This window comes from Coccinella septempunctata, chromosome 7, assembly GCF_907165205.1.
Source record: "Coccinella septempunctata chromosome 7, icCocSept1.1, whole genome shotgun sequence".
Lineage (NCBI taxonomy): Eukaryota > Metazoa > Arthropoda > Insecta > Coleoptera > Coccinellidae > Coccinella > Coccinella septempunctata.
The window spans coordinates 10,586,655-10,605,290 of NC_058195.1; the positions used below are offsets into that span (position 1 = coordinate 10,586,655).

An 18,636-nucleotide genomic window follows, 5' to 3' on the forward strand; every position below is an offset into this window, starting at 1 on the left:
AATGCTGATTTTTTTGGTTTCCCCAATTTCCTCCCTTGCTTGCTCAGTCCATCCACACGTTTCGGTAGCAGGAATAACAAAAAGGGGTTTTCACCGCACAAAGAATTATCCTTTTTCTACCGTTTACCATTGTCGGAGAAACGTCAGTCAAAAAAAAAATGTCTCGCATTACTCAGCGGAGCAATTTGTCTATCGGTGCAGAAAAAACGCTTTTAGCCGCTGATGTGTCTGAACGAAATAGGGAATAAAGAGAAACGGTTGTGAAAAAAGCATCACAAATGGAACGTAGGCAGGCAGGAATCGAGTTAATTTATGGCATTACAGTTGGTGATTATTTTCACCTTTTTGGTGCAGTGGAAAATGAAGCCGAAAACGGTTTCAGTCGAGGTTCTGACAGGAGTTATTGTTCTATTAATGGGAGCTGCACAAAGGAGAGAAAGTATTTTATTTCTAGAATCCCCGGAATATTTCAACTTTCTTTTGTTCAGGGTCGAACGTTGCAATAATCCCCTAATCACCTATTTATAGACAGACCGTTTGCCCATTTAAGGCGAGTAATTACAAGGTTTGACAAGGATTTTATTGATTCAAAGGAAGTAAGTCTGAAAAGGTGCCCCAAAAGGAGTGGATTTTAGGTTATCTTTTCAAGGAAAATCGGAATATCGACTAAGGAACTATTATAAAAGTTGTAGCCGAGCAATAAATATAATGGTTAATGAGACTAAGCGCGTATTCCCATTTCTACTCTAAGAGACCTCTTAGTTGGACCAACTTTCAGATTCAGAGATACCTTCTATCATTGAGTATTAAACCCACCTAGAGGAACAACGCGGTTCAAAGAAATGAAACCAAAATGGGTTTAATACTCAATGCTACTATGTAAACGTTTCAACGTTTCAAAAGTGACTCATACCACTATGAAGTGATCTTAATCACTTGTAGATCTTCATTTGGTGCGACGCTACTCTCCTTATCAGCCTTATCTACTCATTTTTATTCAACTTTTTTGTTTTGACCAAAAATTATAAGAAAATAAATTTTGAAACTGCCTGAATAATTTCATTGAGTTACAACAGACTCTTTTTCATGTTCAAATAAGTTGTTTGCTGAATGTCCAACGACAAAGAATAAAAATTTGATATTTGGTATGCATTTGCAACTTGATTTCACTATAAAAAGAGTGAGAGAATGAAAAGTTAAGATTTTTATTTGATGAATTTATCAATGAAAATGATGAGGACTGGTGTTAACTTCAAGGGTGGTTCAAGGGGCGTCTTGAGGGCCATCTACGATGAGTTTTCTGGGAGATACGAGTGTCGAAACTTGACATTTGAAAAATTCCCAAAAAGATGGGGTCAATTGAAAATCCGTCAAGACGAAACGGTTGCACCGAGATGAATTATATTATCCGATTTATTACTAGAAGAGTTGCTCTTTCAGAATATGTATCACATTTCCATCTACGGTTACTTCTATTGCGAGATAAATGACTGGAAAGTTGACCTTCGAAAAATCCTGAAAAAGATGGGTTCAGTTGAAAATTCGTCAAGACCGAACGGTTGCTCCGAGATGGATAAAATTTTCAGGTTTATCACTCTAAGAGTTGCTCTTTCAGAATATGTATCAAATTTCCATCTACGGATACTTTTATTGAGAGATAAACGACTCGAAAGCTGACCTTCGAAAAATCCTGAAAAAGATGGGTTTAGTTAAAAATCCGTCAAGACCGAACGATTGAGCCAAGATGGATGGAATTCTCAGATTTATTACTAGAAGAGTTGCTCTTTCAGAATATGTATCACATTTCCATCTACGGATACTTTTATTGAGAGATAAACGACTCGAAAGCTGACCTTCGAAAATTCTTGAAAAAGATTGGTTCAGTTAAAAATTCGTCAAGTACGAACGGTCACGCCGAGATTAATTGAATTCTCATATTCTTCATCAAAAGAGTTGTTCTTTCAGAATATGTATCACATTTCCATCTTCATTTACTTCTATTGAGAGATAAACGACTCAAAAGCTGACCTTCGAATCATCCTGAAAAATATGGGTTCAGTTAAAAATTCGTCAAGACCAAACAGTTGCACCGAGATGCATGATATTCTCAGATTTATTACTAGAAGAGCTGCTCTTTCATAATATGTATCACACTTCCATCTTCTGTAGGATCAGGTGATGATCCTACGGTAATTTTTATGGGATGGAGGAAGGTGTTGTTTGTATGAAAGGGAAAAGGTTGAGATCTCACTGATTATATCGTTCATTGAACTAGCTAACTGCGGACTCATAGATACATAAATGTGTCCTAATTTATATAGATCGATAATTGAAAATAGTAAACAATTCTTGACAATGTGATTCATGGCGTCGACCTTGCTTAGTTGCGTATTCTTCTATTCGTTTATTTGGTGCAAGAGGACAGTATTTTGAAAACTATTTAATCCAAATTGACCTTCTAAATGTTACAATATTTTATGGTATGAATTTGATGAAATATTTCCTACATTAATTGATTTTCTGTTAAGTCCATTTTTTGGCTTAACATCTACGGTTACTTTTATTGAGAGATAAACGTCTCGAAAGCTTAAAAAGATGGGTCCAGTTAAGAATTCGTCAAGAATGGACGGTTGTGCCGAGATGGATGAAATTCTCAGATTGTGCTCTAGAAGAGTTTTACTTTCAGAATATGTATCACATTTCTACTACGGTTACTTTTATTGAGAGATAAACGACTCGAAAGCTGACGTTCGAAAAATCCTGAAATAAGCTTGGTTCAGTTAGAAATGGATGGATGAAATTCTCAGATTTATCACTAGAAGAGCTGCTCTCCGAGAACTTGGGGGAAGTAATCTTTCAAATATGGAAAAATAATTTTATTTCCCCTTTTCTAATAAGAATAAGTTTCAAAGTAGTTTTCTTTCAAACATATCTTCTGTATATTACAGGGTGGGCAAAATTCGTTGTCTAAAAGAGAATCTATAGCAGCTAGAAGAAACGGATGACACATTTCCAAGCTCTTTTTCAAAGAAACAAAGAATGGTGAAAACCGCAGCCTCCTACGATACTTCGTTTTTGAGTTTGGCAATTTCGTGTAAAGTTCTCATAACTTTTTTGTCTGTGAAGTTACAAATCTGAAACTTGAACATTCTTTAGACACTTTTTTACGTAGAATCCACTGAAGAGCTCAAAATATTTTTTCATTTCGAGTCATTAGGTGAACTTTCGTTTCTTTAAATGCAAACGTTTATTGAATTTGTTATTTTTGAATTGAAAAAAATCTTTTGTCAGTAGACTCTACGTATGAAAGTGCCTAAAAAGGTTCAAGTTCAAGATCTGTAACTTCAAAGACAAAAAAGTTATGAGAACTTTTCAGAATCGTCCAAATCTCAATTTTTGTTTTCAACTCGAAATTTGAAAATCATAGGCCGATTCTGTTTTCAGATTTGAATTAGTCATGAAAAAAGAGCTCGAGATTGTGCCATCCGCTTCCTTCTAGCTGCCATGGCTCTCGAGATCCCCTCAGTAGACAACGAATTTTGCCCAACCTGTACAATTATGGTTAAATTGATGGAAACTCGAATAAATTTATTGGCATGGAATATCCAGATATACCAGCATTCAACTATAATCGCATTTCATATAAGATATAAGTAAGAGTAGAAATAATTAGCTAGAAAATTTGAAACATTTTTGATCATCCTGAGAATAACCGTCCAATTAAATACATTTTTTGACACAATTTAACATGATATCCTAAAGATACAATGGTCTCAGTTTTAGGGTGTCATAAACGAAGTATTTGGATAATTAGATACCTATTTAATAAAGTTTTGTTCAACAAGAGGATTTATTTAAATCGAGAAACCTGATATCTGGTCAGTGAACTATCAGTGTAACACTGACACAACACAAGAGCTTTTTTTCCTTAGATAATTATTACTTCTTAATCTGAATTTTTCTAACAACCTATCAGCCTCCTCATCAAGTTTCGAAGAAGACACGAACGAGTAAAGTTAATATACCCATCAGATAAAATCAATTTTCAAAAGCCTCGATCTCACCTGAAAAAACGGTAGTAACCCAACAAAGTCCGAACACCACCAACCTGGGCTCCATCCTAACTTTTTTCACGGTTTCCGCGATCTTAAAAAACACGAAAAACTCGACTCGCGAAGGAAAACAACACGTGCTTTCGCTCGTGGCGGAAAACTGATGCGGAAAACGTACGTGGCGCTTGGAAAGCTCAGGGCGCACCACTGCCAGAACTCTGGAGTCTGGAGCTACAGGTGCATTACGGATGGCGTTGTGGAGAAAAGGGGTGATTCTGGAAGAGGGGAGATGCGCATTAAATTGGGAACGTTTAGATTGGGGGCCCCATGTGGTCCTCACATGAACCGTAATTATCTGCGATGGTTTTTTCGCGATAAATTTCCACTGTATGTGGTGTTACTTGTAGAAATGAGCCTTGTGAATTACGACGTTAATTGTGAGGGTTTATTTATGATTATTATAGGTTTTGACTCTTACTGGTTGAACATTATTTGCCAATTTTACACGAACTGAAGTTCGTTTCACTCAGAACTCACGAATTTGTGGAGGTTGTGAGGTTATTTTTGTCTTGGGCGACTTTGAAAGTTTATAGTTATGATGGTGGACCTTGACTTCAAAGTTTATTAAACCCCTCATCAAATGCACTCTAGTATCATTGAGAGCTTGAGGGAGGTTTTGTCTTCTATACTATACTATACTATATTATCCTGATTCTCCGTAGGTACCGAAGTACAACTGTTATCTGCGAAGCTGCTTCAACCAGATCAAAAATTTTAATCCATAGGCGTAGACAGGTAGGGTTTAGCCACCATAGAGGCTCGACTCTTTCAAAAATTAGTCATAAGACACGAAATGTTTAATAAGAACTTCGTTTGCCACGCCCCCTCTGAACGGTTTATTATTTTTCCCCCTAGTCTGATGGTTAGGTTAGGTTAGGTTTATTTTTGACTTGGGTGACTTTTAAAGTTGATAGTTATGATGGTGCACCTTGACTTCAAGGTTTATTAAACCCCTCATCAAAGCTGATCTATCCACTGGGTCAACTGCAGCTCGTCTTTCAGTTCCAGAGTTTCAATGCACTCTAGTATCATTGAGAGCTTGAAGGAGGTTATGTCTTCTATTGTACAACTGTTATCTGCGAAGCTTGCTTCAACCAGATCAAAGATTTTAATCCATGGGCTTAGGCAGGTAGGGCTTCACCACCATAGAGGCTCGACACTTCTAAAAATTAGTCATAAGCAACGAAATGTTCAATAAGAACTTTGTTTGCCATGCCACCTCTGAACGGTTTGTTATTTTCCCCCTAGTCTGAAGGTTAGGTTAGGTTAGGTTAGGTGTATTTTTGTCTTGGGTGACTTTGAAAGTTGATAGTTATGATGGTAGACCTTGACTTCAAGGTTTATTAAACCCCTCATCAAAGCTGATCTATCCACTGGGTCAACTGCAGCTCGTTTTTCAGTTCCAGAGTTTCAATGCACTCTAGTATCATTGAGAGCTTGAAGGAGGTTATGTCTTCTATGGTACAACTGTTATCTGCGAAGCTTGCTTCAACCAGATCAAAGATTTTAATCCATGGGCGTAGACAGGTAGGGCTTCACCACCATAGAGGCTCGACTCTTTTAAAAATTAGTCATAAGACACGAAATGTTTAATAAGAGCTTCGTTTGCCATGCCCCCTCTGAACGGTTTATTATTTTTCCCCCCTAGTCTGATGGTTAGGTTAGGTTAGGTTTATTTATGTCTTGGGTGACTTTGAAAGTTGATAGTTATGATGGTGCACCTTGACTTCAAGATTTATAGAGCTGATCTATCCACAGCGCCAGCTGTAGCTCGCCTTTCAATTCCAGAGTTTCAATGCACTCTAGTATCATCAAAAGCTTGAAGGAGGTTATGTCTTCTATTCTACGAGTGTTATCTCCGAAGCTTCAAGCAGATCAAAGATTTTAATCCATGGGCGTAGACACGTAGAATTTCCCCACCATAAAGGCTTGACTCTTTTAAAAATCAGTCATAAAACACGAAATATTCAATAAAAGCTTCGTTTGTCATGCCCTCCCTCAACGGTTCGTTATTTTGCCCCCTAGTCTAAAGGTTAGTGACGCTTATAGTGGCTTTAAGCAGTGTTACTAAGGTCTTAGACCTTAGAAAAGTATCAAATAAGAAGTCAAATAGTGATCCTGTTATCTTTCAGAGGTCTTAGTCCTTAGTTTAAACCCATCATAACTTCATAATCTTTCTTCAGGACCTTTTTTTCACTGAGACTAGTCAAGTCAAAGATTTTATTCACAAGCATGATGAAAGAAGAGATAGACATTATTTTGTGGAAGAGTATGTGCACCATACTATCGGAATTTTGGTATAGGTCGCTATTGCTTATGGAAGTAGGTCACATTTTTGGTATTCATCACCGTGCGTTACATCCACGAGCTCAAGGAACCACATATTCTGGCTTATAATCGGATGCTATCCAACCCACTTGTCCAATAAGATAACCACATGTGTCAAGAATACTGTTGGTTTATTTTTTAAGTCGATCTGTTGCCTTGGTCCTCAAGATCCCCCGATCTTTCATCCATAGAACAGGTCTCGGACATTATAGGAAGAAAATAACACCGTTTACCCTATCCTCCATAGAGTCTAGCAGCTCTTTGACATGAGGTACAAGTTGTCTGAGGTGAGATACCTCAAAAGGAATCGACAACCTTGTCCAGCAGTATGCATGCCTCGACGTGTTTCTGGGAGCATTATTTTGTCCTGTTTTTCTACAGTTCGATTTTTCTCAAATTTAGATCCAATACTCACTCAAAACTGCTGTAGTAAAATCATACTTACTAGGTATTCTGTTTTCTAGATTACTCACTATATGTATCCTGATATCAAGGGAGATCTGAGAATGAAACGTCGAATCAACTCCACAGGGTTTTATTCTTAAACAAACAACAAATATATATCTCAAATCCACACGATAAAAACATAACAGACTCATCAATTCAAGAACACACATAAAGGCCGTTATTAGGTTCATCTATATTTTTTTTATTATCCGAAATGTATAAATGTTACCACTCAAAATCATATAAAAAACATTCTTCATCTTAAACACGACAATAATCACCATCGGACTGATCATCCCTCGAAAAATATCATCTCTATACGTTATTCGAAATACATTAGTCGCAATAAAAATCAAAGCAAAAGTGCTTTACAATAATAAGAGTTCATATAGAAAGAAAACGAAATAAATACATATACATATAGGAAACAGAAGTATATAAGTCATATGTAAAAATATCATACAGATTCGCTTTCCTTCGGTGAATACACAAAATAGAATCGATTTCAAATTTCAACCTGACTATTAGCAATAATATAATGATTTACCTACGGTGACTTATCTAAAATCACGCGGATTACATTCCGATCACGAAAACGACAGAACAGACACAGCAACTTGGGAACCTGCGAATTGTTCAATATGCACACAAGTTCGTTTAGGTATAGTCGAACTTAAGAACACCCTGTAGCTTAACCCTTCTCGAACCTTTGTGAGAAACTGGACAGGAACAATTGTCGCCTTTTTGCGCTGTTACGACGATGTAAAGACGCTCTGGAAACGCGTCCAGAATCCCCTAGAACCCCAATCAAACCTCCACCTTGATTAAAAAAAAAATCCTTACTTCCTCGAGTCTCCAATCGCACCGAAATCCTTCTTGGGCCTGTCGTCTTCAATTTCATCGAACCCGTCGTCGACGAGGTCGGGGGACAGGCAGTCCATCTTGAGGACCCTGGGTTTCAGCAGGGCCACCCTGCTAAACTTCTGGCCCTTGTACTTCTCCTGGATGGTCTGCTGGGCCTTGTGCGGGGAGTCCTTCAGGGTGGCGCTCTGGGCCTTCACGATCGGGCTCAGGTGCTTGATGGTGTAACCGCTGGATTTCTCGATGTCCTTGGGCCACAGGACCGGCTTCATCAGGTTGAAACGGGCGGAGAGGATCGACGCTGCTGCTATCTCCGACGGTTTGAAGTTCAGGTAATGGTCGCCCTCGAGAAGGACCAGTTCGGTCAGGTACTGAAACAAGATTATAAATACACCCATAAAACTCTGAAAACGCCAAGAACAGCCTATCCAAATTATAGTAACAAAAATCGACACTAAGAGGCGTAACTTCTAAGAAGAGAAATCTACCTCTTCTAAAATGAAGAAATGTCGGGTTTTTAGTCGAGGATAAACTCCCAAATTGCCGCTTTTATATTCATTATATTATATATTTATAATAGGATTTTAAATAGCTTCGTTCCTCGTGCATAAAATGGCAATAATGACCTACAAACTCAGTTCTCTTCAGAGGCATGAACTTGTCCTAAAACAGAGAGGATTGACCCTTGAATTAGGTGGAACGAATCATTAGGGCACTTACAAACTGTCAATTGTCAAAGAATGAGGTTATGTCTTGTTTACCATATAGGAAGTTGATGATTTTCAAGAAGCAATCTTCGTTTATTTAATCAACGTTACCAATCCGTTGTCCTTAATTTTTAATCTGTGTTGCCAAATGATGAAATAGAAACAAGCCCTTTAAATTTTAATTCGCCATTATATATACAGGGTGTTTTCAAATGTGAAGCTTTTGTTTTGGCAGAAGGTAGAACTCATCAAAATAAGTCGTTTAACCAAAAATTGTCTATATAAAACAAGATGGCTGAGATACAACCCCTAGAAGTTCGACAAAACTTCTTTGAATTTCAAGTAAGGGACTGTGGAAGGTGACTCCGGCATCGCAAAAACGAAACAAAACATAAACATACGGCTGGACAATGAATGGTTCAGTACTAAGTTCATCGGATAAGATGCATCAGGTCACTCTTGAGAAAATAATAATTATTGTATCGTGCAAATTAGGGTGAAAAAAAAATGTAGAAAATTAAGGCAGTTTTTTCCAAGTGCTTATCTTAGTTATGTGAAAGAAGTGCTATAATGTTTTCCCATTTCATCCCATTTTTACGACGATTGTTGGAATATTCGAACAAGAATATTGTGATGCCCACTGTGAAAAAAATCGTGAATAATTTAGACGAATTTCATTGGTCAGAAGTATTATTCTATTTTTTACCCTTGTGTCCTAAGTCTCTTCTGTCAGTTGGTATCGAAATGAGCTATTTAATAAAATCGTGTAAGTTACTTAAAATAATGTGAGCAATTCGGCAATCTTGAGTTTCCATTTTCATTATCACGTAAATATCGAACGAGCCAATATCCTAAACGAAACCACATGGTCGAATCAGGGGATAAGTTTTCCCTCACTGTTTTGCGATAATTCAGCTAACAAACGGTCTAGGGTCGTATCAGGATTTATTTCAGAATAATAATTTTCAATTTTTTTTCAACTTTGTCATTTCAAAAGTTTTGTATAGGTGATTTTTGGTGAAACTCGTCATTTTGAGCAGTTCTACACCTTCTGTTGAAAAAAGCCTGTATATATATAACATGGCTGGCATTACCTCTTCCTCAAACTTAAGTGAAACTCGGAAACGCCTCTACCTGACGAGCAAAAAGTTTATGAAAAGGAACTCAAGAACGGTTGGATAGATTCTGACCAAAATCAAAGAGCTTCGTCACCATACAGATGAACAAATTACTTGCAAAACTGTGGCATACCCAACACCGCTTTTAATTGATGATTTTTCCGATCTTCATCTGAATCAATAGTCTCCCTACCATCGTACATCTGCATAATCCTACCAAAATTTTGCTCGCCCATACCACGCCGACAATGCCAGTTTTCGACCCAAAGCGTTACAGTTTAGCCACGCAACGCTCGCTCGCGCTAACTCTGCTACTGCTAGTGGGATATAGTGGTCGCATTCAGCGGACGAAACAGTTGCGCAACTGTTACCAAACGCTAGCGGAAACGTTCGGTGACATATGCGCTACATTCTCAACACGTTCTGGAGCGGACGCCACTTTTGGGAGCGGATTTGATTTGTGCTAGGTAGCGGTAGCGGAAAGGAGCGAAAGTTGGACTTGAACTGAGTAGGTAGTTGTTATTTAGTGTGGAAGATGTACGAACTTGAGTTTGTTGAGGAAAATGAAATGAAAATTGATTGTAAGAAATAAAGAAGAATGTTTAATAAATTATAGGAAATATACTGGAGCAAAAAATAATTCGTCAAAATTCTAGGTTATGTTTGTCACATAAAAACTGACTTAACCAGCACAAGGTTAACGAAACTTAAAAAATCGTCTTTCCTACAGACTTCTCAACTAATCAGCTGATAGTGACAGCTCGTTGGACTGCCTTATCCCATCTCGGCTTGCCAGCGGACGTTCAACATGTTCCCGACCGCTACCGCTACAGATGGGTAGCAGAAGCGCTTTGCGCTCCGTCCGCTGAATGCGACCAATAAAACCAACTTCTCAATAAACCATAGATCCCTAGATTGGTTGCTTATCAGCACGTTCAGAGAATCAAATCGTATCATTATTCTCTTAAAATCTACCTCACTTACCATGGCGAGATTAGTGGTGATCTTATCGAACTTGTGATCCTCGCAGAACTTTCGGACGAACATGTAAGAGGTGGGCGACACCAGCTTGAAATCGAGCACTTTGATGATGAGCTGCTCCATCTTGATCACTTGCCTGGTCGTGTAGCTGTCGCTGGTTAGAAAGGCCCATTCTTTCGGCATCGGAGGGTAGATTTCCTCCATTTTCCCCGCTATCAACATGGCAGAAGCGCCTACTAGCTGCAGTTTCTCCCGGATCTGTAACCATAGGGTTGGCGCATAGAATGTCATCTGTCTTTGACTCGTACAAATGTTATTTTTTTATTTCAGTGTTTAAGATATATTATAAAGTGTCAGAAGTTTTTTGAATTTCTTTCTCGTTTTTTCAATCTTCTACTAAAAAACCACTGGTATATCTATGGGAGATGATTCCCCAACATAAGGGTCCTGTAGAGTTCCTCGAACAACTGAAGAACAGAAGAATCATCACTTGGAAGACTGGACCTGGTCGAAAGACCCTCCCAGTCAAAAGCAAGATTTGGCTATTATTAATTTGACTATTGAAGGCATTCCTAACGACGAGGCTGATCCTCCACCAAGATCAGCAGAAGATTTTTGACGCAGAGATGATATTCCTCCCAATTGAAGAACAAGTTATGTACCTATAATTATTTATTTTTTTCTTCATTCATCATCAAGTCTTCGAATAAGTTTTGATGAGAGCTTTATTATTCACTTTTTTCCTCGTTTTTTGCTCTGTTTCTTTATTTCAGATATTATTTCGAAATGGAAAGAGGATAAAGAAATGTTTATATCAATGGAAAAGAAGCCCTTCAGTATTAAAAGCGTATTCTGTAAACAAATTTGTCATCACCACACTACTCACGGGGAGACAGTGTTTTTTTACTAAGGTTTTTCCCTAAGCTCTTGTAACATACTCCAAATTGTATGGTACCCCGTTACACTAACCTTTGCTAAAACTCATACATATGCTATATTGTTTGATAACCAAAAATGTATTGCTTACATTCAAAAGAATACATATAACAATAGATTCTTGTGGTCAAAGGATACACTTTTTACATCTCCTTTTTTTTCCTAATTGTCTTGGTTTAAAAGAAACAGGCTGTTGAAAAACCTTGAAAAAATGTTATTTTTAGATCCCACAAACGGTTCTATGGAATGAAATGAATTTCGGAATATAGTTTTTCATTTGTTTGATGAATCTTTTTCGAACACAAGATATCATCCACGTCTTCCAGTTTTTTCATTATGAGCATTACACGTCATAAAAATCCAGAAAATTCAAAAAACCCAACTCTTGAAATTAAGTTGGACGCTATATAACGAATATTTGAAAGATTTGTGAAATAAAAGTATTCCTTATATTTTCCCGTATAATGCGCTGCTTTCGAGTAATGTGATGTTCAAAAGTAAAAAATATTTTTGAAATTAGAAAATTGAGCTCTTTGGCTGAATGCAACTCTGTTTAAAAGATCCACACATGTGTAGTGTCATAGATTTAGCTTGTTATTCTGAAGGTAATTTTGTTTTTCCAGGGGTGGCACAGCTCATTATGAAAAATTAAAACGACTGTATCTTTTCATCAGGGCCGAATCGGAAAAAATGGTATAGGAAAAAAGTATTTCTTTTGACCTCAAGAATCTACTGTTAAAATATTTGTACGATTCAATTAATTACCCTGTAGATGCTTGTGCGGTAGGTACGTATATTTTAATCGTCCATTCACTATTTTTGTTTTTAACTTATTTACGATTCTTGGTTTCCCCAACTATTCAAATATTGGGAACAATTTAATTAACCTTCCTACCTTCCGAACGCCGTAGTTAAACTAACATTGAATTCTAAGAGCAGTGGTTTCCCGATATGCTGATGGAATGTCTCTTATTGTTGTCGGTAGCTCAGTTGGGAGAGTGCAGAAACGTTAATCATAAAGTCGTGGCTTCGTATCCGGCCCGAGTAATAACTTTTGCAGAATTTCATTTATCTACATACCGTCGATTTTTCTTCAGTTATAATTCGTACGAAATTTAAGCGTCATCCAACGAATGACGAATGATCTCTTCGCTGAGATACTGAACATTTTTGTAAGTTTTTTTTTTGTGGAACAATCTCCAATAAATTCTGCACAAGAACAGGAAGTGTACCTTTCATTTTTCTTGACATAACACTCTTTACCCCATTTATATTGATACTTGTTTTGAAGTGAAATGACTTCGAATCTCAAATCCAGTTGTCATGGCTCACCCCTATAATCACCAGTACTAAGTACCGAAAATCCATAAGTATTAAATTCCAATATCGGCGATAAATGCGAGCGAGAAAACGTTGAAAGCGCAAGGACGGGCTCGGGAACAGAGGGGAATAGAATAAAATTCAAAAAAATTCAACGTTCTCCGTGAACCCTCGCATATAAGGGCATATACGGCCTAATAAACGCGAAACACCCCCTTTTGCGACATCACGCGCCCCGGAATTTATTAACATTGACACGAAATAGATTAAGTTCTTTTTCGTGTCGTTCGCAAGCCCATCAATCTATTTTGCGGAGTGGCTGATTCGGTAGATGAAAAAAAAAAAGTTCGAGAATGTCTCGGGACGTTTCGATGAAACCGTCCCACGTGCCAGCGGAATACTCCCGAATATATGACAGGCGAAAAAGTTTTCCGTCGAATTATTTTTTTCGAATCTGCAAAATCAGTTAAACGATCTCCATATTATATGGGACATTGATAGATTGCCCTCGCTGTTTGAGAGATAGAAGAGGAAGAATAAAAGTTTATTCCAGAATGTCTACACAATAAACTTCACAATACTGTAGAGTTAATTTCATGAATAATTTACTGTGCACAGTAGAATCAGTATACAGGGTGAGTCTTTGACTCGTGCAAATATTTCAACAGTATATTCTTGAGGTCAAAAAAAACACTTTTTTCCCTTACCATTTTTTCCGAATCGGCTTGGTTTGAAAGATACAGGCTGTTGAATAACCATAAAAAAATTATCTTTAGTTCTTTCTCACTGACAGTTTTATCGAATGAAATGAATTTTAGATCATAGTTTCTCATTTATTCGATGAATCTTTTTCGAACACAAGATATCCTTGAAGTATTCCAGTTTTCTCACTATGACCATTACGTACCATAAAAATAACAAAAATTCAAAGAACCCAACTCTCGAAACTAAATTGGACGCTATCTAATGAATATTTGAAGGTTTTGTAAAATAAAAGTACCTATTCCTTATATTTTCTCGTATAATGCGCTGTTTTCAAGTGAATTGATGTTCAAAAATTAAAAAGTGTCTCTGAAATTCGAAAAATTGGGTACTTTGGCTGAATCCAACTCTGTTCAAAACATGCACAGATGTGTAGTGTCACAGATTTAGCATTTAGCAAGTTATTCTGAAGATAATTTTGTTTTTCCAGGGGTGGTACAGCTTCAATTTTGAAATGGCTATATCTTTTTATCAGGGCCGAATCGGAAAAAATGGTTAAGGAAAAAAATGTCCCGTTTGACCTTAAAAACCTACTGCTGAAATATTCATACGAGTCAAAGATTCACCCTGTATAAATATGACGTTTTGGGGGGTCTGAACTTCTGTCACTTCTGACTTCTTAATTTTCGAACTCAATTTCTCCACAATATAGGAGCCTAGGCGACGCTGAACAAAAAATTTTACAGTTATCAAACGGATAGTATCAGGAGATAACGCACCTTGAAGTTTGGAATTTTCAAAACATGTCACTTTGACGACAAAAATCCAAACAAAGCGAGATAGGCTTTTAATTTTTGCTTCAATTGAAACCGCGTATTCGAAAACCCTTATTTTTATACCAAACATGGAGGTCTCAGCTCTCCTAATAAAATTTATTAATTTTTCAGTTTTCAATGTTTTCATCTTATACATATAGGTTCCTATTCGTTTTGCTGATGGAAATCAAGCCCCATCAACATTCAAATGAATACTCACAACAGAAATTCGGTGTTTAATATCTTTGCTGCTGACTGCGTCTGTTCTATTGATAATGTGGCCTGGCAATTTATTCTCAAATAATATACAGGGTTTGCTTTTTAAAACGAAACAGACGAGATAACGGACGGAATAAATTTATTTTGAAAAAATGCTCGGACACGTCGATTTTTGTTTCGAGAGGGACAACATTCAAAGTCAAATTCACAACTATATCGCTACAACCCTTAGTGTTAGAACACCAACCCCTAAATTTTGAATAGGAAAGATAGGGTGGGTGATACCTCATTTGAAACGCCTTTTTAACGTATTAATTTTTTTCCCATTTAATGCATTCATTTTCGAGATATTTAATTTGGAATTTCGTACAGTACCAGTCATTCCGCTAATTATGCTATGTGAAATCATCAATTTTATTATTTGACTAATTCATTCTGTGGATGGCAACCGTTAATTGTCAACATTAGACAACGAAATAATTATTGTTGGTAATTACCTTCTTCAACAATCAAGGTGGTTGTCTCGTCTATTTCGTTTTGAAAAGCCCACCCTGTATGATATTTGAGCAACAAAGGCATATTCAGCCATTACAAATCTCTTGAAACGACATCGTTGAGGCAGCAACTTCTGTGGTGTACCATTGAGTATTAAACCCATTAATACTCACTTGAGAGAGGGTGCTGACTAATGTAGGTACCTACACCCTCAATACAGAATCATATTTAATTATGGGTCATTACAAAACTCCTGCCGATTTTCGTTGCTAGCTCTCGGAACATTAAGAACCTACTGCTAATATTCGTACAAGTCAAAGATATGACGTTTTAGGGGATCTGAACTTCTGTCACTTCGGACTTCGACTCTGAAATTTTTAATTTCCGAACTCAATTCCTCCACAATATAAGAACCTAGGCGATGCTGATCAGAAAATTTTATAGTTATCAAACGGATAGTATCAGGATATAACGCACCTTGAAGTTTGGAATTTTCAAAACATGTCACTTTGACGATGAAAATCCAAACAAAGCGAGATAGGCTCTTCACTTTTGCTTCAATTGAAACCGCGTATTAGAAAACCTTTATTTTCATACCAAACATTGAGGTCTCAGCCCTCATTTTGGAGAAAATTAAATTTTACTATTTTTTTTGTTTTCACTTTATATACCTATTCATTTCGCTGGAGATCAAGCACTATCAACATTCAAACGAATACTCACAACAGAAATTTTGCTCAAAAATCTATCGATATAGTTCACCGCCAGATACAGGGTGTCCTCGCTCAGGTTGTATTCGTCGGCTACGCACGCAAGCCAATCCACCAGCACACTCCTCATGGTCCAAGTGATGTGAGGCTGTTTTTCCATGTAATCCGCACGAGGGAGAGCTTCGCTTTCTTGTTCTTTCAAACATTTCAGAATCTCCTGAAAACGGCATAATTCATGTTAGTGCATGTATTTTCACACTTCCATAGAAAACAAAACAATAATTTGAGATCATCAGCCATTATTTCAAATCAATTCTTGAAAAAAAGAAATTTCTAGCTCTGGGGAATGATGTGTCAACCCACTCACATTCTCTATTTAAAGATTGTACGTTAGAGGGATGAAAAAAATTCATGTTTGTTATGGTGTGTTTAAGGGTATCTCAAATGCTTGATTTTGGCTGTTTCTGGTACTTCCAAAGTAGATATACCTATCTACTCCATTAGTGGAAACCGTTTCACGATATCTTCATTATTTTTCTTGAAGAAATAACCAAATTTATATAATTTGTCCATTTCGAAAATGTGCTTCTTCATTTTCGAGAATATCCAAAAACGATGAAAACTCTCTACAGGCGCTTTCCACTGGGAACACTGTTTTTTTTTCATACTTAGTGCAAAAAGTTTAAAAAATGAATATAGTAGGTATACTATTCCAAGTGAATATGTAATTGTAGAAAGTTTTTATCGTTTTTATTAGATATTGTCGAAAATGAAAAAGCACATTTTTGAAATCGACAAAACATCAAAATTTGGTTATATCTTGTAGGTATCATGAAGAGGTTTCCACTGATGGATTTTTCAAGAAAATCGAGCCCAGGATTCCTTTCTGGAATAAGTACCAGAAACAGTCAAAATCAAGCAATTTGGTCCATCCTGTACAGCCCGTATGATAACCGAGTCCGGCCCATTCAACAGGAAAAAAAAATCTCACCTCAGAATATTCAATTGAACACTTCAAAGCCTTGAGCAAAGGGAGAGCCTCTTGGTCCTTGTCATCGCTGGTCTTACTTCCACCAGCAACAATTTTCAACAAATCAGTGTCAATCACAAGTTTCGGCTTCTCTTCTATCTTAGGTATGGGCTTTGTCTGCAAAATGTATAATTCAATTCGATAGAATAATGATTTCTCAAAAATCGACAGTTTTTGAGTTATGATATACCAACTCAACCTTTTTGTGGAATTTTATTTCAAAATTGTTTTATTTGGACTCTGTTCGAAAAAGCATGTGAAATCATGGATTTATTTTAAAATATCTATATTATATTATATACTATATATACTATACTATAGTCTCATCCACATTTAGTTAAGCTAGTTAGGCAGGAATGAATAAGATCCTCCCTTAATATCTCCTTTGCGAGCCGCCAATGGCCATTTCGTAATATTGCATGAAAAAAGTTTTGTGATGTTTTATTATAGGTAGGTTTGTATTTAAAGTAATTTTTTAATTGATGTGATGAATGATTATACTCGATAAAGAATCTGAATATTCGAATCAAACTGAAAAATTTTTGCTACAGTTGTGGAATTTTGGACAGGTATCACCTATTTAAATACGACAACAGCAACAAATTATCTCAAATCTTGACTATTTATAATTTTTCAATAGATGAATCGACTCGATTTCAGCTATAATACCCTGTATAGTATTCAAACAATTCACAACTTTGAATTGCTGAATATTTCCAGTCGTAATGGCTACATTCTCGCTACAAAGGTTTGACAGAGCTTACCTGAGGAGGAGGTACATTTTCCTTATTCGAAATAATCTTTATTCTTTTGCAATCTTGCCTCACGCCATTAGTGAAACAATTCAACGCGGTCCTCTTGCCATTCTGTATAAATTTTTTCGGGATTTTCGAAATGTTTTCCTTTTTTGAAATGGCATCTTTAATTGCGCTATCTTGGTGTATTCTGAACGTGGCCATATTTTTGTACTTTCATATAAGAAAATCAAAATTGTAAATAAAACAGTTTGCAGTATAAAACTCTACTGATGTTTTAAATCTGAATGAGTTGAAACGATAATCGAATCTGTTTTTTATGAAGTATGTGTCTGATGTCAGATCTAATTTGCAATATGTTGATTTTTTCGGCATTTTTTTTTGTTCGATGGAATCTAGATGTGTCAAGTAGTATAAAACTGAATATTAGGGGCAAAGAGTAACAACTGTTACTCTTTGTTACGGGAGTATGCAATCATTTTAAGTTACTGAATAATTCGCGAATCCAAAAATTTAAACGCCGCCTAGTGGCCAAATCACTAACCTAGTATGTGATTAATGAATAGCGTTTTACTTGTTTGAGTTAGATATTTTCATTACATATTCGGTTACAAGTGAACTATATTCAGAAATTTTTTTGGATGTCTGACTAGAAAAATAGGTATTAAAATAATTGAGTGACTATTTATATCAGTGGCATTCAGTTGAGAAACTAGGTCCTTTCGTTTGCATAAAAAGTGTAGCACTTTTCTACACTCGATTTTAGTATTCGTTTGCTGATTAAATTTACACCAGTGTAGAAGAGGTGTAGTTTATCTACATCTTCTTTTGGACTATGTGTAGATAAACTACACTTCCTCTACACTGGTGTAAATCAAATCGAGTGTAGAAAAGTGCTACACTTTTTATGCAAACGAAAGGATTTTAGATTAGAGATATCTTTGTTCAAAATGAATTTTCTGATGTTGGACGGCAAGGAAGGCAATGCGAATATTCATTTCCATTGTTTTGATAGTGCCAAGAAACTTTAGCAAAAGAAAACATATGACATTAAATTTCTGACATAACTGAAGTCTAAAGTTGTACATGCATTACTGGAC

The 18,636-nt window shown here is 36.5% G+C and overlaps 2 protein-coding genes across 2 annotated transcripts in view; both read right to left on the reverse strand.

Annotated features, from left to right (window-relative positions):
• LOC123317066 overlaps positions 1–4,267 on the reverse strand; it is a 174,414-nt gene extending 170,147 nt beyond the window's left edge. The window contains exon 1 of the mRNA XM_044903426.1: positions 4,065–4,267. Within this exon, the coding sequence (XP_044759361.1) occupies positions 4,065–4,119 (55 nt within the window). The 5' untranslated portion in view covers positions 4,120–4,267. The remainder of the gene's footprint in view (positions 1–4,064) is intronic.
• A 2,692-nt stretch (positions 4,268–6,959) lies between these two features.
• Positions 6,960–17,859, reverse strand: LOC123317194 (G2/mitotic-specific cyclin-A-like). Its single transcript, XM_044903599.1, has 5 exons — positions 17,546–17,859; positions 16,743–16,898; positions 15,765–15,968; positions 10,558–10,812; positions 6,960–8,119 (listed from the first exon to the last, which is right to left on the reverse strand). Exons 1-5 carry the CDS (start codon positions 17,738–17,740, stop codon positions 7,727–7,729), a joined length of 1,203 nt encoding a protein of 400 aa, XP_044759534.1. The 5' UTR covers positions 17,741–17,859; the 3' UTR covers positions 6,960–7,726.
• Between the last annotated feature and the right edge of the window lie 777 nt (positions 17,860–18,636).